This window comes from Lucilia sericata, unplaced genomic scaffold (assembly GCF_015586225.1).
Source record: "Lucilia sericata isolate MDLA Ls3-8-SP2 unplaced genomic scaffold, ASM1558622v1 Contig000331F_arrow, whole genome shotgun sequence".
NCBI lineage: Eukaryota > Metazoa > Arthropoda > Insecta > Diptera > Calliphoridae > Lucilia > Lucilia sericata.
The window spans coordinates 160,056-185,629 of NW_023994352.1; the positions used below are offsets into that span (position 1 = coordinate 160,056).

The 25,574-nt window shown below is 29.8% G+C and overlaps 1 protein-coding gene across 1 annotated transcript in view; it reads right to left on the reverse strand.

Annotated features, from left to right (window-relative positions):
- Window positions 1–25,574, reverse strand: part of LOC119603721 — a 138,656-nt gene that overhangs the window by 10,921 nt on the left and 102,161 nt on the right. Inside the window, exons 7-10 of the mRNA XM_037955874.1 lie at window positions 19,245–19,301; window positions 10,590–10,644; window positions 10,125–10,282; window positions 5,627–5,790 (exon numbers count right to left, since the gene is read on the reverse strand). Coding sequence (XP_037811802.1) covers window positions 5,627–5,790; window positions 10,125–10,282; window positions 10,590–10,644; window positions 19,245–19,301 — 434 coding nt within the window. The remainder of the gene's footprint in view (window positions 1–5,626; window positions 5,791–10,124; window positions 10,283–10,589; window positions 10,645–19,244; window positions 19,302–25,574) is intronic.

A 25,574-nucleotide genomic window follows, 5' to 3' on the forward strand; every position in this document is an offset into this window, starting at 1 on the left:
GAGGTTGGTCGGTCAGTTGGTCTTTCATTTATACTCAGGCCCTTCTATTAATACCTACATTTGTTGAAATCTATCTAAAACACACATTCATATCTAAATACATTTGTATAATTTTTTTTTTGCAACATCAACCGATTTGTATCTTCTGGCAAACATTGTGTTTTTAAAAAGAAAATATAAGTTTAGAAACTTCCAAATTGTTTTTGTAGAGAGAAAGAGTGTAGAGTAAATTTGTGCTAATGAGTATTGGTTTGTAAGGTATGTACTCCTGTAAATATGCTGTAAGTATTGTGTGAAATCTGCTGAGCCTTTAATATGATTTAGTTAAAGTGACCAAATTGGTTGTTTATCTAAGTAAAACATTTGCATAATAAAATTTTTCTTCAGTTGTATTTACGATACCATCAGTGGCCAAAGTGCTATTGTGGGGACTCTACAGAACGTGTACTTGATGTAATACATGTATCTTCTGATATAGCCACATAGCTTTTCCCTCTCTCTAATTAGTTAGGTTTTTCTCAATCATGGCTTTACTAAGGGGGCTTTTGATATCTATATGGGGCCACTGTAGAAGGCTGGTATCTAATTACTTTATTACCTAATCTAACCAAGTCTGCAGAAAAATAACTTAATACATATTTGCTGCAGATTATCTTCAAAGAGTACTTCAAGAAAGTTTCCAAAATTGCTTATATTTCCAATATCCATTCCAAATGCTTCCATTGTTTTGCTTTAACAGTCAAGGTCCAAAAACAGCCTATCATTTCATTTATATGAAATCAAAATCAAAGTTGATACAAAAACCTTCAACATTTATCAAGTATGTGTTAAACTATTACTAAAACATACATGACTGACCTTTTGCCTCCCTTATTTACTTGATCCCTTGATCTTTTAAATGAAGCTCTTAAATATTTCTGCTCTTAAACAAAGAAAAACTGTTGCTTTAATACAGCAAAACAATTCAACATTTTGTGGTTGTCGTTTTTAATAAAACTTTATTTACTTTATATATAAAACAAATATAATAAAAATACGTATTTTTTCTCTCTGTGGTCACCCTTTTGTCAGTTACAGCCCCGTCTTTACAGCAAAAATCTAACACCAGCAACAACAATTGTTCAAAAAGTAACCATAGACTATATAACAAAAAAAGAAAGAAAAATAAATATGTATTTGTGTACTATAAACGTATATATTTAAACATTTATATTTATATTAGTGTTTATAAAAAACCGACTTTTGGAAAAACCGGTTTTTCGGTTAACCGAAAATTGACCATTTCTAGAAAACCGGTTTGTCGGTTAACCGAGTATAAAAAAACCGGTTAAACCGGTTAACCGAAATGTTTGGAAATCTTTAAAATATTATAATATTTAGTTGAAAAAGTCATTATTATGAATTACTTAATAAGATATTTGCACTTTTTAGTATAGATATGCACATTAATATATCATAAGAAAACAAACTTATATAGATCTGAAGATATTATTGATTCGTTAGGTATATGGAAGTTGCCATAGGAGGGATAAATTGACCTTTGAATATATAATCCATCTATATCAATAGCAAAAATTATGTCCAGAACTATCAAGGCTCGCGACGATTTATCGGGAACGGAAGTAGACGACGACTGTCTCGACATAGACAGTGACCTCCCTTCGCTCGCTACGCCTGTGGTTGTTCAAATTACTGTGAATGACTCTTAGGAATATTGACAGGTGTCATTCTGACTTCCTGTCAATCAACCTAAGCGCCATTACAGTTTGTGAAAAACCCCAGCAGCATAAGTTCTCGGACGGCAACAACAATCCTTATGTTTCGATAAATAAAGTCCGTTTTGAGAACGTTTGTGAAACTTCTCGATTTTTATTATACTCACGCAGTAAACAAGTAAGTGCATCCTGAATTTTACCATCAATGTTATTTATCCGTCTTAATAAATAACAAATTTCTTCATATAATGGTTGGAATTTGTTTAAATAGTTAATTTTTTATTGGTTTAAATGCCAACTTTTTACTAATTTCCTGATTATCTGAAATTGTAAATCTCCATTTTATATACATAACATTTGTTTAACAATCTTAGGTCTGTTTTCATATGCACAAACGGAAATAATGTTTAGAATTATCTATCCAAAATGTTTAAAAACCACAATAAAAAATCAGAGAAAACATACAATTTTGTACCAAAAATTTGTTTTTTTTTGGAACCGGTTAACCGAGACTTAAAACCCGGATAACCCGGTTAACCGAAAACCAATGTTTTAAAAAAACCGGTTTGCGAAAAACCGAAATATGCAATAAAAACCGGTTTTTCGGTTATCCGGTTAACCGGTTTATAAACCCTAATTTATATACATATACTCACAAACATTTTTACATTCACATAGATACAGTTACAGTTATAACAATAAAAATTGTATCAATATTTAACGTAATCAACCACATGTGTGTTGTATGTAGAAACGTTTTTTCTTTTTAAAAATGTATGGGTGTTTTCAAAGTGGTTAAAGTAGAGAAATATATTATACATATGCATGTATGTATGTATGTATGTATGTATTAGTAAGGATCAAAAATAATACGACTTTTTAATATTTTAAATTATTGTTGTCTCCGTTTTTACTAAACATTTAATCAAAGGATTAAATGTCCACTAAGGTCCTTACTACTTGTTATTGTGAAATCAGAAAAATTTTAAAAGTATCCTAGAACTATAACGAACTTCAAATGTTATCAACTTTTAATGCCAGAATAACTACTTCTACTACTTAAATACGAATTTTTTTGTGATTCCTCCTAATATATAGAAACATGTATTGGTTTAAGTTTTGTGTATGTGTTTAAATATGTTTAAGTCTATATTTGATTGTTTCACTTTGGGGTTTTGTTCAGTTTTTTCCGTAATTCAGCACGTATTTACGCATACAGTCTTACACATTTACTAATATATTCTAACGATGATAATCTAAAAATTCATTTGAAATTTAAACTTAAAAGGTAGCTGTAGATTTTGTTTCAATTGCTTGAGATAAATTGCCGTCATAATTCTTGCTTGATGGGACACAACAATGGGAAAAGTTTTTAAAAGTATTTCTTGATGGGGCCTTAAAAGTTGGCCATACTTTCCATTATAATGTTTGGGCATATATATGCAAACATTTTTGTTTTAGTTCTGTAGATCCTTCCTTGGAGAACATATAATGGTTTCCTTAGGACGTACAAGCATATTTAGATCGTTCTACCGACATGTTTTAATCATCTTGGCATCTAGTAAGGAACCACAGTAGACCTACATTATAGTATTATGGGTCCACAACCAATATTTCAGTGGATTACAAATGGAATGACTAAATCAATATAATCTCATCTTTCCTGACGATGGATATGAAAATAATCGATTCCTTATAGAAATAAAAATGCGAATTAATTCTTAGAGAGTTGCTCATCTGTAGATGAGTTTATCACTAACAACAACAGACTATAATTGATCAAAACTATTTTTTTCTCATTTAGTTTTAAAGTGATTTATCAAACTGACTTCCTATATTTACAAAATTAAAGTAATACGTATCTAAAAAATTTCCGTCAGATACACGTACACATTTGAATGAATGAACACAAAATATAGAAATGGACACACACAACAAAACACCTTTTTTGCTGTTGTTGTTGCTGCTTCATCTACTAAAGACGTAACAGCAACAAAAACAATAATAAAAAAGGATATGAGTTTTAAATACACATACACAAACGTGCAAAAAAAATATAACTAAGCTTTTATTTATATAAATACAATAAGACAGGGTCAGGGGTTTGTCGAAGGGAAGGGAGAAAAAAAGCTAACCAAGCATTTGCTATATACATATAAAAAATGAAAAACTAACACAACTTTAATATAAAAAATCAGACAAAACAAAAAAGAATCAAACAACGAACCTGCAAAAACTTTTATTTAAAATTTCACACACACAACAAACCATTCAAAAGATTAATTAATTTGGGCAACAAAAAACCTAAAAACGTACAATAAATACCAAATAAAATTAAAATGAAAAAATATAACAAAACTAAAAAAGAACTATTTATTGTATTGTATTGCTTTTTGCCGGCAAGTGTTGAACATGTAAGAGTGAGTCAGAGTCTGTGTTTGTTTTAAGGATTAGTTTTTTGAATTTAATTTTCTTATGGTAATTTGATGTTTTGAATTGTTGTATCTTTAATTTACACAAAATTAAACACAACCAAGTACTAATCACACTAATTCTTACTTAATGCCAAATACAAATAGAAAAACTATCAAATTAAAGTTTATATTTATTAAATGAAAAACCTAACAACAATTGAAACAAACCAAAAAGGAAAAAAAGATATCTCTTTAAATAAAAGGTAATAAATCTTAAGCTGTTAAAGTTGAACTTTTTTCCTATTTTTTTCTCTGTAGTGATTTAAATGAAATTGGGTAAGATTATACAGATTGCTGGTATTACCAAGGTCAGCTACAGGTTGCCAAAGATTACGAACTATACATACATTTAAACAAACAAACGCCCACATTTACTTAACAACACATACACACACTCAACTTTTTAACATGTATGTAAGTTTAAATAAATGTCTATTATTTGCTATAAGGATGATTTTGCTCTTAAAACACAAGAGTGTTAAAATTTATGGTCTAAAGTTAAGGGTTGAAAACCCTTAAACAAAAAAACGCTATGAAACTACTTGTATGTTTAGAGGTTTTCTTTTAACAAAAAGGGCTTTCAACCACATTAAGTGCCCAAATTTAATATTACGAGTGGTATGTTTGTTATAAATCTTCTTTGATCATTATGCTACATTTTTTCGGGGTATTTCTTGCTGGTTTAAATTACAGTTTAAGTTTTGTTGCCTTTTTTTGCAATATTCTTGTGTTCGTATGGTTTGTGTGTGTGTAATGGGTAAAGTGGAAATAAAAAGACACACACGGAAACGGAAATTATAGGACACACTTGTTAGTTTTAAATTGAATGTGTGTCCATCATAAAGCAAAAATTGGGATTAAAATATTTATTTTTTTTTTATTTAAATTAAATCAAATCAAATCAAATCGTTTTAAAAATTTACACAGCTGTTATAAAATAAAACCTTAAAGCAGGCAACAAAATATAAACGATTAACTAAAAAATATAGCCTTTTTAAAGTACTTTCAACATTTTCGTATTTGCTATTGTATATTGAATAGTCTATGATTTTTACTATTGACTTTACTATGGACTAGTCTACTGAGTAGTCTTTGAACTAAATTCTGAACCATGGACTATATTCGTGACTATTGCCTGAACTACCACCTGTATTATAATATAAATTATCAACTAGATTTTAATCTCTGGACTATAGTATGGACTATCGTCGGTATAATTCTCTGCACAATAGTCTGACATATAGTTTGGCCTACAGTCTGAATTATAGACTTATAGGCCAATAGTCTGAACTATGTCTGGACTACAGACCATAGGCTAGATTATAGTCGGAACTATCATATGAACTGTTATAATTATCAGTATAATAGACTGACCTATAATATAGACTTATATAGTATCATACGAATTATAATCTGGATTATAGTCTAGGAACTCACCTTGCATGGGTTAAAGGAATTATTGTCGGTGGATTTGGTGGTTGTTGAGGTACGATAAGACCTCTTCTCGGTGGTCCTCGATGTGGTAGCGATATATCTCCGGCAGATCTTAATGAAATGACACCAGTACTATCACGATTTGAGGTGAAACGTACACGGCCGCCCTGTAAAAGAAAATGAAATAATTTTAATAAAAATAAATAATTTAAATAAACAATTTTATATTTTTAACAAATAAATTTGTATAAAAAATAAATTTATAGTATCAATAGCATTTTAGTTAACCTAACAAAAGTGTTCTTAAAAAAAACTAAAGCATTCAATTGGAAAATATAAAACAAATTTCTTTTTATTTTTCTTTTTCTCTGTTTAAAAATTTTAAATATTTTTTTTTAGTTTCTTTTTGTATTAAAATTAAATGGTGCAACAACACAGAACATATTTTTATGAAATGTGTCAAATTAGATGGATGAATTCACAAAGAATTCTCAACAACATATTTGAAATATCTTTTTAAAGAAAAATATTTTTTTTTTAATAAAAGTCAACCAAGCTGCCAAACTAATACGCAAACATTTTTGGTCTCAATAAATTTAATCTGTAGTTTAAGGCACCATTAGAGGACTAGATACTTAAATAGCAAAAAAGAGTTCACCGTGATATTCCTTAGCATGTTTCTGAAAAACTGTAACAGATTTCTTTGGGAAATGTTTTTTTAAATGAAGGAAAAAAAGAAATTTTGAAAGGAAATTTTATAAGTTTATAAAATTTTCGAATTTCTCTAACATCTGGCAACTCCAATTAAAATATTAACCAAACTATACATATTTTTTATACAAATACACACACATTTATATTTCTTTATTTTTTATTTTGTTAGATTTAAAGACCTTTCAATGTATGAATAGTATATCATGACAATCCAACCTGACATATGAAATATGATAGAAAAGAAAAACTTTCTTTTCAACACATATTACTCTCTCCCTCTCACTTTTTCAAACTATTTATTTTTTTGTATTCTGTTGCTTGTTTTTTAACGTTTATAAATTTTGAAAGAATAAAATTGTGCAAAACATTTATATTGAAAAAAATGTTGCCAGAAAAGAAACAAAAACTACAACGAAATATTTTATTAAAGAAAAGTAAAAAAAATAAATTCTTTTACTAGTACTATTTTTTTTACCAAACAAGAGACTTTGTAGCCAAAAAAGAAAAATATACTAAATATTACTATGTATGAATTTGTGTTGCATACATTCAAACTATTACATATACAAGTATTATTTTATTACATATGTAATGCTTAGATGATCTGACAACATTTGTTAAGAAAACTTTTCGTTATATGTATTTTTTTTTTTTCGTTTCTCTTAAAATGTTGTAGAATTTTATTTAGCAAAAGAAGATTTGTAGGGGACGGATTTTTGTTTTTTATGTAGCTTGTCAAAAAATATGTATTCATTTATGTAGAGTTGTTTAAAAATGTTGCTGTTGTAGGTTTATTAGAAGGGTTACAAGCCAAAAGTTGCAAACATTTCAGTACTACAGCTATGAGGTTCAATACTGAATCAAAGGAATTTGATTTTCAAATACAAATTTCTGCCAAAAAGAGGCACACGTTTTCGAGAATGTAGTGAAAATCGTTATTATCTCAGTGAAATTTTACTTTATCATCGAAAATACCCCCGGGGCATTGAACTTCCCCCATCTTGATAGTGCCATCAGTACCTCTAGTCTGCCGGGACAATAAACTGGTGGTGTCAAATGTATCATCGGCCATCCCTTGAGATAATTTGAACTGTGGGTGGAACTAGATGGATATATAATCTGGCCCACCGGGCAATATTATCCCTGTTATTGGAGAGACTAGACTATAGACTAGACTATAGACTAGACTATAGACTAGACTATAGACTATAGACTAGACTATAGACTAGACTACAGACTAGACTATAGACTAGACTATAGACTAGACTATAGACTAGACTATAGACTAGACTATAGACTAGACTATAGACTAGACTATAGACTAGACTATAGACTAGACTATAGACTGGACTATAGACTGGACTATAGACTAGACTATAGACTAGACTATAGACTAGACTATAGACTAGACTATAGACTAGACTATAGACTAGACTATAGACTAGACTATAGACTAGACTATAGACTAGACTATAGACTAGACTATAGACTAGACTATAGACTAGACTATAGACTAGACTATAGACTAGACTATAGACTAGACTATAGACTAGACTATAGACTAGACTATAGACTAGACTATAGACTAGACTATAGACTAGACTATAGACTAGACTATAGACTAGACTATAGACTAGACTATAGACTAGACTATAGACTAGACTATAGACTAGACTATAGACTAGACTATAGACTAGACTATAGACTAGACTATAGACTAGACTATAGACTAGACTATAGACTAGACTATAGACTAGACTATAGACTAGACTATAGACTAGACTATAGACTAGACTATAGACTAGACTATAGACTAGACTATAGACTAGACTATAGACTAGACTATAGACTAGACTATAGACTAGACTATAGACTAGACTATAGACTAGACTATAGACTAGACTATAGACTAGACTATAGACTAGACTATAGACTAGACTATAGACTAGACTATAGACTAGACTATAGACTAGACTATAGACTAGACTATAGACTAGACTATAGACTAGACTATAGACTAGACTATAGACTAGACTAGACTAGACTAGACTATAGACTAGACTATAGACTAGACTATAGACTAGACTATAGACTAGACTATAGACTAGACTATAGACTAGACTATAGACTAGACTATAGACTAGACTATAGACTAGACTATAGACTAGACTATAGACTAGACTATAGACTAGACTATAGACTAGACTATAGACTAGACTATAGACTAGACTATAGACTAGACTATAGACTAGACTATAGACTAGACTATAGACTAGACTATAGACTAGACTATAGACTAGACTATAGACTAGACTATAGACTAGACTATAGACTAGACTATAGACTAGACTATAGACTAGACTAGACTATAGACTAGACTATAGACTAGACTATAGACTAGACTATAGACTAGACTATAGACTAGACTATAGACTAGACTATAGACTAGACTATAGACTAGACTATAGACTAGACTATAGACTAGACTATAGACTAGACTATAGACTACTAGACTATAGACAAGACTATAGATGAGACTATAGAAAAGACTATAGATGAGACTATAGAAAAGACTACAGACAAGACTATAGAAAAGACTATAGATTGGACTATAGATTAGACTATAGGCTGGACTATAAACTAGACTATAGACGAGATTACAGGAGACTATAGACGAGCGTTAAAAATAAGTTGGTGTCAAATGTATATGATACGGGTTCGATGTAGGACTATGCGAGCCTCATCCATCCGTATACAATAAATATGTCGGAGTGTGATGGGTGAAGGTGTCTTCAGAGTTTACTATGTTCATAACTGACTTCTAGTAGTGTATTCTCTCTGAGTAATAACTTTGGCTTATTTGATGGATACGTATTTCGATCTACCGATTATGTCTCCAGGTGCTATATCCGAATCAACAGAGAACAAGCCCTCTGCGTGGTTGTAAATGGAAGTATGTATTGTTTTTGCATTTCGGAAGTTAAGCAAAGGAGCAGCAATGGTCAGAGATTCGATAGCTTAAGTATTGGGGCAAAGTCCTTGTACGAAATCAAAATTTCATAAAAAAATCGATATTTCAGTAACAATTTAAAATTCCATCAAAAAATCGTTATTTCATAGAAAAATCGATATTTCATCACAAAATTTGTATTTCATTGTAAAAATCTACATTTCCCAGAAAAATAATTATTTAATAAAAAAATCGATATTTCACCGGAAATTCGAAAATTCATCGAATAATCGTTATTTAATTATACACTAAAAATTGATTTTTTATTACAAATTTTATAAAAAATTCACATTTCACCGAAAGAAAAATAAAAATTGTAGTTTCACTAAAACTACTTAAAATGTCTCCTCCTAATGTTCATATATGAGCTTCAGTCTATATTGTGGGAACTTTATTTGTCAAGTAAGGAGAAAAAAATATAGAAATATTTAGAACGCAAAATAAAAACTGTATATAGTTCAATTGCTTTTATTTGGTAAATTACATTGTATATGTATGTGAAAGCGAGTGTAAATTTGTCAGAATTCGAAACGAGAGTTAAGTTATTTTGGCATTTTAGAAAAATAGTTGAAGAAAAAAATTTGGCACAAACTTATAATGTTTGTTTTTAAAAGAAAAATGTTGTAGTTTTAAGCATTTAAGATGTTGAAGTTGAAATATTCCATAGAGTTTTATATGGTTTAATACTTTAAAAATATTGTTTACATGCAATAAATATTCAATTTGTCATATTAAATAAAAACACTATAAAAATATCATTTTTATTTTTCTCCTTACCTGTATTGTTGCTGCTGGACCACAATTAATACCCGCCATGAGAAAATCATCGGGATCACTTTCATATGGTGGCTCATCGTACCAGTGTCCTTGCGGGTGAATGCCACTAACAGCATAATGGGGACCACGTAATGCATCATCATACATATAAGTGTCATCTAGAACATACAACATATAAAACAAATAATAAAAATTAATAAAACCAAAAACAAAAATGAGAAAACAGTATTAAATCAAATAATAAAATATCGAGTGAGAAAGAGAAAATATGCATTTAATGTTTTGCAGCATAAAAATGCAATATAAAACATATGACAAATGCAATAAATTTCATAAAATAATAGCAATAATAATAATACTATTTAATAGAAAAAACATGAAAAAACTATAAAAATAATAAAATAAATGTTATTCATTGCATGTACAATGGGAAATGAAAATGTAGATGGTTATATAAAAACTTACCAATTTTACCCTCTCTGCTCATTTGCAATAAGCCCTGTCGTATGTCACGCAGGATCTGTAATAAAAAAACAAGAAATGGAAATTAAATTAAAATTTAACTAAAAAAAACTGTGCTGTGCTGTGAAATTGCCATGAAATGGGGTAAATAAATATGCATAGAGAAAAAACAAAAACAGTTTTCAATGGGAAAACCACAAAAATACCAAAGAATGTTTGGAAATGCAGTTTTTTGTTGCAAAACGAGAATAAAAATGTTGGTTTTAATATTTTCAAATGCAGTGACACACACTAAACTCCTTTAATAAAAAGGCAAATATGAAATTAGAATTTTGTTTTTATAATTAAATAGAAATTTACAAAAAAAAAAAACAACCAATAATAATAAAAATTTAATATTTTGTGTACGCTGTTACATTTTAAAGTTGTAAATTTACTAGAGTTAGTAAGATTGTAGTTAACTGCTATTTGTTTAAGTCTGTTAGTTGTTTGCTAATTTTACAAGTAGTATGAGAGAGTAATAGAAATCAATGGTATACAAGCATAATAAAATAATAAAATTGATGTTGAATTTATTGCTTCTTTAACTTTGTGTTGTTGTATGTGTATGTTGCATAGAAAAATTTTCTTTTTTTTTACGATTTGTTTCCTCCTTCCACTATGTATTACGCTTTCTTTGACTATGAAATTTACTGCATCTACACTATTACAACAACAGAGAGAAATGAATTGCACAATGGGGAAATTAAAGTAAGCAATAATACGTGGTAGTGGACTAGAATTAAACTAGAACTGATCTAGAACTGAACTATAACTGAACTAGAACTGAACTAGAACTGAACTAGAACTGAACTAGAACTGAACTAGAACTGAACTAGAACTGAACTAGAACTGAACTAGAACTGAACTAGAACTGAACTAGAACTGAACTAGAACTGAACTAGAACTGAACTAGAACTGAACTAGAACTGAACTAGAACTGAACTAGAACTGAACTAGAACTGAACTAGAACTGAACTATAACTGAACTATAACTGAACTAGAACTGAACTAGAACTGAACTAGAACTGAACTAGAACTGAACTAGAACTGAACTAGAACTGAACTAGAACTGAACTAGAACTGAACTAGAACTGAACTAGAACTGAACTAGAACTGAACTAGAACTGAACTAGAACTGAACTAGAACTGAACTAGAACTGAACTAGAACTGAACTAGAACTGAACTAGAACTGAACTAGAACTGAACTAGAACTGAACTAGAACTGAACTAGAACTGAACTAGAACTGAACTAGAACTGAACTAAAACTGACCTAACACTATATGTATTAGAACTGAACAATTTTTTAAACACATCTTTTTCTAAAATACTTAAATCGAAATCTCGCCTTTTAATCTATCAGATTTCACCATCTGACAGCATTAACCTTGAAGAGTGTAGCATTTAAAAACAAACTCTGTGGCATAACCCATAGTGCACTCTATTAGTAATGTTTTCGCTTGTTCTGTAAGCAACTAATATGACTACTTTGAGAAATCAGCACGCTTTTGCATTGAAAGATTTTTATTTGCTATTTCTACATTTTCTTCCACTTCTCTTATTAGCCAACTCCAACAACAAATAGCAACAACAACGTCATCATATCAGCAAAGACTTCAACGTAACGAACCAGTAAGTAAAGCGAAAAAAAAGAAAAAACCAACAATTGCAACAACAACAACAAATTTTACAACTACTGCACTCCACTACAACTACAGTGGCAATCTTTTTAGATAAAAATTAGCTAAAAGCTTTCTCACGTGCTACATGCAGCAGCAGGGTATTAAACGTCTATAAAATAAAATGGAGAAAAAAATAGAGGCAAATGTAAAAAACACTCTTACACACAAAAATTGCTGCCAAAGGAGTGCAATTTAAATGCAAGTCATTACATTCAAATGTTCGACGACTACTACCACTACAACTACCATGAATACAAACGGGAACGTTCAGCATTTACCAACAACTTTACTAATGTTACTACAACTACGACTTCGTTTACATTGTGTTTTTTTAACTACTGCAGCAATTGCAGCTACTAAAAGATTCTTGGTAAAAATACTAAAAAAGAAACCGTAAGAGTAAAGAAGGGAACGGTGGGTGTTGCACACAACCTGCAATCATTATTATTTGTTGCAAGTGTTTAATAGTATGAGTAAGAGTTGAATAAGTGTTTGTGTGCCTGAGTGTTTGGTAGTGAATTAAATTTTTAATGTTTTAAATTGACTTTTTGCAGTAAATATAAAATTCATTATAATAGTAGTTGCTGCAAATGTTGTTGTACTCATTGTGGTTGTAGTATTTGAAGTTGTTGCTTTAATATTATTTTTTTCTTTTTTCATTGTACAACCATTGTTGTTTTTGTAGTATTTGTTCCATATGCATTTTGGTTGCATAAAACATTGAGGGATTTTTTATATATTTTATTTTTCATTTCCATTTCCTTTTTTATTTTCGTTGTTCTTAATTTAAAGATTTTTTGACGGTTTTTTTATTATTTGCTTTTTTGTGTGCTTTATGTATAAAATTGTATAAAAACAACAAATAAACCAACAGAAAAACAAAAATAACTTTGAGCCCTTGCACTTTTTTCACTGTGCACAAGTAGTAGTAGTGAGGAGCTTTACTTTTTTCTATTTGACTTGGTTCGAGGACAATCACCTTTAGTAATAGTGATGACAACTCTTGGCAAGGGAATCAAAGATTTTTTTGATGTTGATTTTTTGTGAAAAAGGAGGTAGTTTTAATAAATTAAAAGTTAAAATTATAAGAAACAGCTTTGAAATGTTTTGTCATTTGAGAGAAATTATAAAAGTAATTTAATTTAAAATTTAGTTTTTGTTATTGAGTTAACAAGGCTAATCTCCTGAACTGAACTAGAACTCAACTAGAAATGAACTAGAACTGAACTAGAACTGAACTAGAACTGAACTAGAACTGAACTAGAACTGAACTAGAACTGAACTAGACTGAACTAGAACTGAACTAGAACTGAACTAGAACTGAACTAGAACTGAACTAGAACTGAACTAGAACTGAACTAGAACTGACTAGAACTGAACTAGAACTGAACTAGAACTGAACTAGAACTGAACTAGAACTGAACTAGAACTGAACTAGAACTGAACTAGAACTGAACTAGAAGAACTAGAACTGAACTAGAACTGAACTAGAACTGAACTAGAACTGAACTAGAACTGACTAGAACTGAACTAGAACTGAACTAGAACTGAACTAGAACTGAACTAGAACTGAACTAGAACTGAACTAGAACTGAAACTAGAACTGAACTAGAACTGAACTAGAACTGAACTAGAACTGAACTAGAACTGAACTAGAACTGAACTAGAACTGAACTAGAACTGAACTAGAACTGAACTAGAACTAGAACTGAACTAGAACTGAACTAGAACTGAACTAGAACTGAACTAGAACTGAACTAGAACTGAACTAGAACTGAACTAGAACTGAACTAGAACTGAACTAGAACTGAACTAGAACTGAACTAGAACTGAACTAGAACTGAACTAGAACTGAACTAGAACTGAACTAGAACTGAACTAGAACTGAACTAGAACTGAACTAGAACTGAACTAGAACTGAACTAGAACTGAACTAGAACTGAACTAGAACTGAACTAGAACTGAACTAGAACTGAACTAGAACTGAACTAGAACTGAACTAGAACTGAACTAGAACTGAACTAGAACTGAACTAGAACTGAACTAGAACTGAACTAGAACTGAACTAGAACTGAACTAGAACTGAACTAGAACTGAACTAGAACTGAACTAGAACTGAACTAGAACTGAACTAGAACTGAACTAGAACTGAACTAGAACTGAACTAGAACTGAACTAGAACTGAACTAGAACTAACTAGAACTGAACTAGAACTGAACTAGAACTGAACTGAACTAGAACTAGAACTGAACTAGTACTAAATTAGAACTAGAACTGAACTGAGCTTTACTTCAAAGACAAGGCCATTCACCGATTATTCATAACAGATTCTCAAATAATCATTATTTACACAACACTATCAGCCCCTGAAATCCACCGCTTTTTGCATAATTACCACAACAATTTTTGTGTAAATAAAGAGAGGAAACGGAGTAAAAATATACACACATACACTAAATAAGAAAAGAAGGCATAAGACTACAGAAGAAGAAACTTTAACTGCATACACTCACATTGTCAGTAACGGTACAATGGAACCAGCTTATAAACATAACATATACACAAACATGTTGGTAAGCTTGTCTATGTTTGAACACACATGCAGAGAGTTAAGTTCACAATAAAAGTCAGTCAGAATTGAAGTTGGGACTGAAGTTACTTGCAGTCACTGAGTGGAGTATGTGTATTTTGTTTTTTCCCATTCATTCGTTATTTTCTTTATTTTTTGTAATTGTAATTTTTATTCTTGTTAGTAGATAAATAATGTATAAGCACAGTGTAACAACTGCAAATTTTTAATTGCATTGAAAGTAATTTGTTTAAGTAATTCACACCAGGAATCTAGTTGTTATTTGAAGTAAACAATTAAGGAAACAAAAAGCTGAAAGAGAAATATATATAGGGTGTCTTTTAAAATTATTATAGTTACCGATTTTTAAATTGTTAAAGACTTTTTATTTTATGCAGCTAATATTTATCAGATGACATGGCATTTACTAAAAGGTATAAAACAACTTTAAAACAAAACTTTATATATGATAATTTTTGCATAAGAGTTATTAGTTTCATTCTATACAACTTATAAAAACTGATAAATAAAAAAGAGGGGAGTCATAGTACTTATATTTATAATTTGTTGCCACAACAATTAACCCCTAAAATATCTTGAAAACAATCGGGGCACTGTACTTTAAAATCGTAAACTGACAGTGTATATTTCTGAGTATATATGTTTGTTTCCTTTTATTCTAGTTAACTTGTGTTCTTTTGCCAAACAATAAGAAGTGTCTTCTATTTATTCATCTTCTTTTATATATGTAAAGATATTCTATATTTGTTTGTTTAATTTCTTTTTATAATTTTTGCTCTATTTTTTGTCACAATGTCTCCTATCTCTAACAATAGAGTTGAAGTTTTTTCAAAAATAGTACAAAAAAAAAAACAGTTAAAAAAATAAAACCAACGACGAAAAACAAACAAAACACATATCAAATAAAAACCTCCCATACAACTAGGAAAAAGAAGAAAACTGTAACATTGCAAACAATAAAATAATAATGCATATACATAAGTAATTACACACACATACATACTCTTAGACATACACCTATTCCACTATAACACGTTTTTTAATATCTCGTTGTAATCGAGAAATTCGATTAATACGATTTATATTATTATACGAAGACACTGATTTAGGAAAAAAAAAATTGGATAATGAATATTTTGGGAATTTTAATCCACAAAGAAATTAATTTGTAGATCCCTCTTTGAATCTTTTTCGTTGTACACGATTTTCCGTATACCAATTTTGGAATTCAATTTTCACCATATTTTTCTGGAACGTATTTACCGTGTAAAACGAGGGATATATTGTTGTATAGGTGTATTTGCTTATTCATTTATGGAAACAGAACAATTGTAAAATGTTGATGTTGTTGATGGGTATGAGTCAGAAAAATTGTTAAGTTGCCAAAGACATTTTTTTTAAATGTGCACATTAAAAAAATGGAATATGTAAAATTTAAACTAAAGGGTGTTTGCTTTAAAAAGACATAAATAGAAATTACCCACAATTCATTCTTCATGTTAAAATCAGAAAATGAACTAGAACTGAACTAGAACTGAAATAGAACTGAACTAGAACTGAACTAGAACTGAACTAGAACTGAACTAGAACTGAACTAGAACTGAACTAGAACTGAACTAGAACTGAACTAGAACTGAACTAGAACTGAACTAGAACTGAACTAGAACTGAACTAGAACTGAACTAGAACTGAACTAGAACTGAACTAGAACTGAACTAGAACTGAACTAGAACTGAACTAGAACTGAACTAGAACTGAACTGGTTCTAGTTCAGGAACTGATCTTAAACTTCGATTATGTATAACTAAATTCATATGCCAAAACAATTTATTTAGTCAAATTCATATAACATGTTTCTAAATGACTTAAAAAACACCCATTTATACATACATCTATATAATATACAACTATAATACAGTAAAAAAACAACAATACTATGTATAAACAAGAAGACAACAAAATATAAATAAAACAACAAATAAATTATAAAGCACATGGTTATTGTAATTGCATACACAAACAAAAAAATAAATGTAAACAATCAGAGAATTAGACAAAAGTGTAGAAAAAAATAAAAAATTTGCCTGCATGTAGAATACATACTTATGTGAGTAAATGAGCAGAGTGTTTAAGTGTGCAGTTAATGTGGGAGTATATTGTCATTGTTTTATTTATATGTAAGTGTGAGAGAAAATGAATGAATCCTTGGTTATTTGTTTGTATGTTTGTTGGTCTAAAGTATGAATGACAAAAATTGTATGCAATAAATTATAAAATACATATAACATGATGTATGATAGAGATAAACTTTCTCGCAAATATTGTCAAATTAACACACTTACATAAACTATATAAATATAAAAGGAATATGAATTTAAACTAGTAGAATGTTATAAGCTTTAAAACCAACAAATAAGCTTAAAACAGTTATAAACTGTTTTGTTGCAAGCAATAAGAGCAACTTCCCACACACAAACTCCACCACTTAGTTGCTTCTATAATTTAAATAAATGTATTAAATAATGGGTCTTTGTTAACGCATATGAGTGTATGTGTTTATATTGTGAAATATGTATTAAATAAAATTTTCTTTATAAACAAGAAAAGAAAAAAGATTTTTCAATCTCAACACTTCATAATGGACTGTGGCCAACCAAACAATCAACCCAACCAAACAACCCGGCCAATATCAATAACAATGTTGTTTGTCTGCCTGTCATACAGTTGTTTTCATAAATTATAAACTTCTTTATTTTTTTTTTGTTCTTTTGTAGCTACAAGATAAATTAGTTTTAATTCACTCATTTCTCTTTTCATTTCATTTATTGTGCTTACAATTTATGACAATTTTTTTTTTGTTCAACAAAAAGAAATTAAAGCAACAGACATTAATAAATTATAAAGAAAATACCAAGTCATACACTAGTGCGTATACTTTATTTATGTTTTGTTCGACAACAATTAAAATAATATTCATCATACGCTCTGTGTGAGTCTTGTAATTTATTATTTGTTGATTAATTTTAAATTTTCCCTATGAGTTTGTGTAATAAATATTAAATATTTGTTAAAGATTTAATATTAATGGCATATTATATTTTGAAATTAATTAACTAAAAATAAGTAATATGTGCATATGAACATATGTATGTATATTTGTTGAAATTTTATGTAAATAAGGGATGATTATTGATTTACATTGTTGACCTTATTTTGTGATATATTTAGAGAGTAAATACAATTTAAATTAGAAAACGGATTAAGAATAAAGATATGAATTGATTTTATTTTAGTCAACTAGCTTAATCATATTTAACAGTATTAAATAATTGAGGGAAGTAATAAAATCATGAGCGAACGCATTAACTATTATAATCAAATAACTAAAGCTTTTTCGAAGCCATCGCACAAATATTTTAACTTCTCTGAAAACGCTTCAAAACGCATAATTGTTTCTATTAAGAAGTAATTATACAAAAATATTAAAGCATTTAACTAAATGGCAAAATGACATTTAAGTAATATACACATTTGCAAAACACAGCACCAGATGGTGTTCACTAGTGTTATTATCAATTTGCATACATTTAATTGAATATATAGTTTTTATATAATTATTCAACTATTATGCAAACTATTTACGTTCTTAGTTTTAAAATAAATACTTTTTACTTTATTTTCCTCTTTAACTTGCAGATAGATGTACATATGTATATGCAACTACATATGACTTAAACACTACAGTCACATAACACACTTACGGTACGTATACTTAATTTGAATTAAATATTATTTATTCCTCATGCGTACGTAGCAAGCACATACATACACGCATTCACGGTAATAAGTTGAAGTTGAAATTGTTAAACAAAAAATTAAAGAAAAGAGATATGTTCAATATATGTTATACTAAGTATGTTCCCATGCTGCAAATAAAGTTTCATTTTAATGCATAAAATTCCACAGGAACAAAAACAACATCGAAAGCAGCAGCAGCAACATCGACAGCAATACAATACATACTTATAAAACTAAATTATGCATTAATATCTTCATTATAAAACACACGCACACACACATACTTTCTTAAACATAAAAACACATGGCACAAAACACTCACTCACTCCAATGTATTTAATGGAAAAATCCAACATACATATGGGTGTCTACGTACTACACATACCCATGCACTTCTATGCATATGTGTGTATTTGATTTTTCATATGTCTATTTTCTTTACTATGTATTAGTGTGTGTTTCCGTTTCTATACTTATACGTACATAAATATGAATTTAAAATAAAAGTCGACTTAATGTGTCTTTTTTGTTTTTCCAAGTCTCTTACCTCTTCATGTTCCCTTTGAAATTTTTCCTTTTTACGCATTGCTTCTTGTACTTTTAACTGTAAATATAATTTTGAGAATAGAGAAAAAAACAAACAAAAAAAAAGAGTGAGTATGTTTAAGAGCATGGGAAATATAAGTATAATAATAAGTAATGATAACATTTTTTAAGGAAGAAATAACAAAAATTCAATTATAAATACTTATGACACTCGCATATACTTCTGAGCATAAGAGGCAGACTTTTAAAGGAATGTGTATAATTTCTATCAGAACTAGAACTGAACTAGAACTGAACTAGCTGACTAGAACTGAACTAGAACTGAACTAGAACTGACTAGAACTGAACTAGAACTGAACTAGAACTGAACTAGAACTGAACTAGAACTGAACTAGAACTGAACTAGAACTGAACTAGAACTGAACTAGAACTGAACTAGAACTGAACTAGAACTGAACTAGAACTGAACTAGAACTGAACTAGAACTGAACTAGAACTGAACTAACTGAACTAGAACTGAACTAGAACTGAACTAGAACTGAACTAGAACTGAACTAGAACTGAACTAGAACTGAACTAGAACTGAACTAGAACTGAACTAGAACTGAACTAGAACTGAACTAGAACTGAACTAGAACTGAACTAGAACTGAACTAGAACTGAACTAGAACTGAACTAGAACTGAAACTAGAACTGAACTAGAACTGAACTAGAACTGAACAAACTGAACTAGAGAACTGAACTAGAACTGAACTAGAACTGAACTAGAAAACTGAACTAGAACTGAACTAGAACTGAACTAGAACTGAACTAGAACTGAACTAGACTGAACTAGAACTGAACTAGAACTGACTAGCACTGAACTAGAACTGAACAGAACTAGAACTGAAACAAGAACTAGAACGACTAGAGAACTAAACTGACTAGAACTGAACTAGACTGACTAAAACTGAACTAGAACTGAACAAGAACTGAACTAAACTGACTAGAACTGAACTAGAACTGAAGTAAACTGAACTAGAACTGAACAGAACTGAACTAGAACTGACTAAACTGAACAGAACTGAACTAGAAACTGAACTAGAAACTGAACTAATAACTGAACTAAGACTCAACTAGAACTGAAACAAAAAGTTTTTGTTTACTGTTCTCAGTCTTTCAAAGCTCTGCGGAAATTTACATAGTCTGCTAATGTTTAGTTATAAATTTCTATTAAAATTAATGTTGCAAAATAAAAAGGAAATATAAAAAGGAAAGTATACAAAAATTTTAAAATCACTTGAGTACCATTATGACACCCGCACACAAAACTGAAATTTATACTTAATTAAAATAAACTTTTTCCTAACGAAACAAAAAAAAATAAAACCGAAGAAAATTCAAAATTTAAATAGCAACACAAAATATGCAAGACACATTCTTCCAAGTGTTATTTTTACGCTAAAATGCATGGCCAAACCTAAAGTAGTTTTTTTTTAGCAATTTTTAATGTTTGTAAGTCTTACAATATTTGTGGTGGGGAAAAAAAGATGACGATAGTTGAGCAAAACGCTTAAGACTTTTTCATTTTTATTTGTTTGTGTATGGTAAGGTTTGTTTTTAGGTTAATTTGTAATACAGATGCTGTTATTGTAGCTGTTGCTAGTTGCTGTTGCAACAACAAGATGAAGACAACGATGACGATGATGATATGCAAGAAAAGTAGTCAGAAAGTAGTGTAAGTATACTTATAGTTTGGTTATTGCATTTAAATGATAAGGCATTTTCAAACAAACAACAAAAACTATACTCAAGTTATAACGTAGCAGCAACAGCTACAACGACACAAGTGTAAAACAATTTACCAAGTGCGGTGTATACAAATACAAAACAACTCAGACACTTGTACTCGAACATGCAACAAGAAGACACAAACAAAACAGAAAACTAAACTAAAACACATGAAAAGAAAAGCAGGACGAGTAAAGAGATTGAAACACTACAAATTACACCCACACAGCGTGACACACACCTATAACATATACATCCTTAAAAATACAGAAAGACAGACGATGAGACAGGAAACTATTCTAAATATAAACATGGGTATATGCTAACAAACACTTGCAAGCATATAGTGGAAAAACAGGGCAATTTAAGTACAGGGATATATACAACGACATGAACCACACACACACATATTATTAGAGATATATACTCAAAATCATAATAACTTCAAACAAACCCATAAAAAATACTAACACTAAAACTAAACAAAGTAGGGAGTAGAAAAAATAGAACCTAAAAGAAACTAAAACACGACAAAAAAAATTTCTCGTAAAAAACACTTTTAAAATTGGGAACAACAAGAAAAGTGTCAAAAACTTTTAGCAAACATTTACATACAAGACGTGCAACATCACGAGCCAGTACAAAAAAAAGCTAAACAAGAAATAATAAAAAATATATGAGGAGTAAAAAAAAAACAAAAAAAGGCATGAAGCAGCTATAGCAGCATCATCAAGTAATAGCGGCAGATGTGACAAAAACATACCAAATTGCAACATACAATCAACTTTATAAAATATACCGGGACATGCAGTATTTAAAAGGCAAAAGAAATTATCTTTTTTTATTTTCAGTTTTAAACAAACATGGAAAATAACCTACTATGAAGTGACTTGTGTGTATGTCAAGCTGGATACAAAAAAAAAGTTCAGCAGGACAGTTAGACAGACTATTGGACTTATGGATTAAAGGCAACTAAAACGTCTAAGAAGAGAAAATAACCATATTTTTTGGAAGCGACTACCTTAGTACAATGGCAAGAACTTTTATTTTGTAATTGTAATACCTCAAATGCAACTCGAGTATACTACACTTTATAATGTCAAGTCAATAGCTCACACAAATTACCTTTAAGTCCAGGTAATTAGATCATAATTACCATTTTATGGACTACAGTTACTATTAAGTAGTCTATGGAAGGCTCTATTTACATGTCTATGGTCTACTGATTATCTTATGGACTAGCAGATAGACCAGTTTTTTGAATAGTTTGTTGACCAGTCTATTGAATAATCTATGAACGAGTCCATTAACATGTCTATGGATAGATCTATTTTCAAGCCTATGAACTAGTCTATGATCAAGTTTATGAACTAGTCTATGACCAAGTCTATTGGCTAGCCAATGAACAAGTCTATGGACTAGTCTTTGAAAGATGTATGGACGAACTTATTGACTAGTCAGTGGACTAAAATATTTTTCTGTTTTTGCACTTTGGACTATTTCGTTGATAATTTATGAAAAATCTATGTAATATGTATGTACCGTGGGGGCATTTTTGTCCCATTGTGCACATGTACATACAATCGAGAACAATTGCCTCTCAACATACAAAACTTCAACAACAAAAAACTATCAACATGGAAAATGTGTCTTCACGACATATAAAAACAAATATACCAACGACTTTAAAGGAATGTACAGGCATGATTTGACACAAACATGTCAACAACAATGATACAGATTGCAACATAACAGCAACATATAACATCACACAAATTTGAAGCAGATATAAAGACAAAAAGCAAACTAAAAATGTCATAGTTGATTGCAATTGTTAAAACACCTAAAAATATGTTACAGTTTAAACAGAACAGAAGTCTTAAAGGAACACTTAAATAATTTTTCCAAAATTTTCTTTAAAAATATTAAACAATTATGATTGTTGTCAAAAATAATTTATTAAAATTTAAGAAAACAACTTTTTTACTTGCTGTCCATTTTTATTTTTATTAAAGTCAAAAGTTCAAAAAAATATTAAACGATTTTAAAATTAAAAAAAAAAAAAATGTTTTATAATAAATAAAACAGAAACTTTTTTCTCAACGACAACAACAATAGAAAATAATTTAATTCCATCACCTGTGTTTAAAAGTTTTATATTTTCCTTTAAAAAAACCTACTTCTAGCCATAAACAACAAACAAACCCCATCAAACAACCACATGAAACAAAAATATATTTAAAAGAAAAGTACTTTTTTCAACTTTGGAATTAAAAATATATATATTAAAACAACTTCAATATAAAAAGACAAAAAAGTGTAGAAAGAAATTAAAAAAAATAAAAAGCATTTAACCAAGACACATATAATATAAAAAAAAAATCTTCAAGTCCGCCACATTTCAACTTCCCACTCTGCTTTAAAAACATTGCTAAAAAAAGAGGCAAAAATTTGTATCATGTCTTTGCTGTAGGTCGACGACTACAACAAGAAATATACAATTTTTGAAGTTTAAGAAAAAAAAAAACGAAAACTTTTTTTCTTCTCTTGTTAAACACACAGAGTAAAGCAAGTGACATTGCAACAATCTAAAACACACATAGACAGACAAAAAACACACACTGCTATAAACATATAAACATTTTGTCTCAAAAAGCATACATGTACATACATGTTGTAGACACAAACAGGCAAAACAAACAAGAAAAACAAAATACTTACACAAGTAATGTAAAGGAGCTATAGCCCCCTTCTTCTACACTAACAAGAAAATATTTACATTAAATTTGCCAAACAACAGCAACAACAACAGCAGTAACAAAAAAGAAGATGCTACTTTTTATTTATACATGATGATGTTGCACAAGGCCTCTCCCTGACTGTTTAGTCTTAAAAGGAATGACGATTTTTTTGCTGTTGTTTTTGTCATTTTCCTAATAATGTGTTGTCTTGAGGGCGAGGGTAGAGTTTTTCATAGAGAGGACTTTGCTGGCATTGCATCTTGTACAAGTGGCGACAAAGTGCCCATAGCTTAACAATTTAAGCAGATTTTTTAAGGTTTCTTATTTCTTATTCGTTTCTAGGTTTTTCTACTTTTCACTCAAGCTTAAGTTAAATATGATTCTTGTATAGTAATAAAGAAGACCAACTGGAATCGGAATCTCTAGCTTAAAATTATTACCTATATTGTCATTTTATTTAAGTATTTTCATTTACTTTTTAATCATCTAACTGTGCTTGGAGTATTTCAATCATATTTCTTACCCGAATTTCCTTAATACAACGTGTTAAAAACTTTTATATTTCTTTGCTACTTTTCGATTAAAAGTTTTCGTTTTTCTTTTACTATTTCACTCGAGAATTCTTTAAAGAACTTGCAAAACAATATCATCTCAAATTAGTTGGTCTTATTTTCAATAATACTTTTTGCTTAACTAAAATTCCCCCAACATGTGTAGAGAAAAGTTAACGTACATATGCATGAAGAAGAATATTATTATATCTTTGAGAGTCTACTTTTAGGAGCCCCAACGAAATTTGTGCACTACAAAATAAAGTATATGACAACACACACTTATACAAAAATTTACTAAATTGCTGTTGTGTAAGTTTAAATGCACACATACGCTATGGAGTTGTTGTTTTTGTTGTTTTCTAACATAACGGTGTAAGTTTAATGATTTCCCTGTTTAAAAAAAAACAAGAGAGATAATGATAGAAAAGGGAATACTAAGAGAACACAAACTACTAAAACTACTCAGAGATGGAAAATTCAGCGTTAGAAACTAGCCAAGGGATCAATTTATTGACTTGGTTAGTCACTAGACTAACCAATTGTCTAGTACATAAAATAATATGTTGGTCAATAGATTAGTCCATAAAATAGTCCTTAGTCTATTCTATAAAATAGGTCATAGACTAGTCCATAGATTGGTCAATGGACCAGTCAGTAAACTTGTCTGTAGAACATTCAGTAGACCATTCAATATATTAGTCTAAAGACGAACGTAGCTTAGTCCAGTAGACTAGTCAATATATTAGTCCAGTAAACTAGACTAGACTAGGCCGTAGCCTAATCTACAGACTAGACCATAGCCTAGTTTCAGACTAGTCCGTAGCCTAGTCTACAGACTAGACTGTAGTCTAGTCTATACAATAAACTACAGACTAACACATAGACTAGTGAATATATTAGTCAATAGACCAGTCAGAAAATATGTCTTATCCATACCCTAGTCCAAAGACCAAGCAATAATCCAGTCAATACACTAGTCTATCGGCTGAACCATAGAATTGTCCTTAGATCAGTCAATAGAATAGCTTGTAGACTTGTCAATGGGCTAGACAAAAGATCATTCCTGAGTTCTATAAACTCCTTGTTCTTTTTTCAAAACTTCAATACCCCATCCCTGAAAACTACTGCTGCTGCTACTAACAATTTGCCTTAAACATTCTGTTGTTGTTGCCAGTGGTGTTGTTGTTGGGGTTTTTGTTGCTTAATACAAGGTGTAGGTTGTTGTCTTTGCTGTTGTTCATATTATAAACAAAAACAGCAAAAACA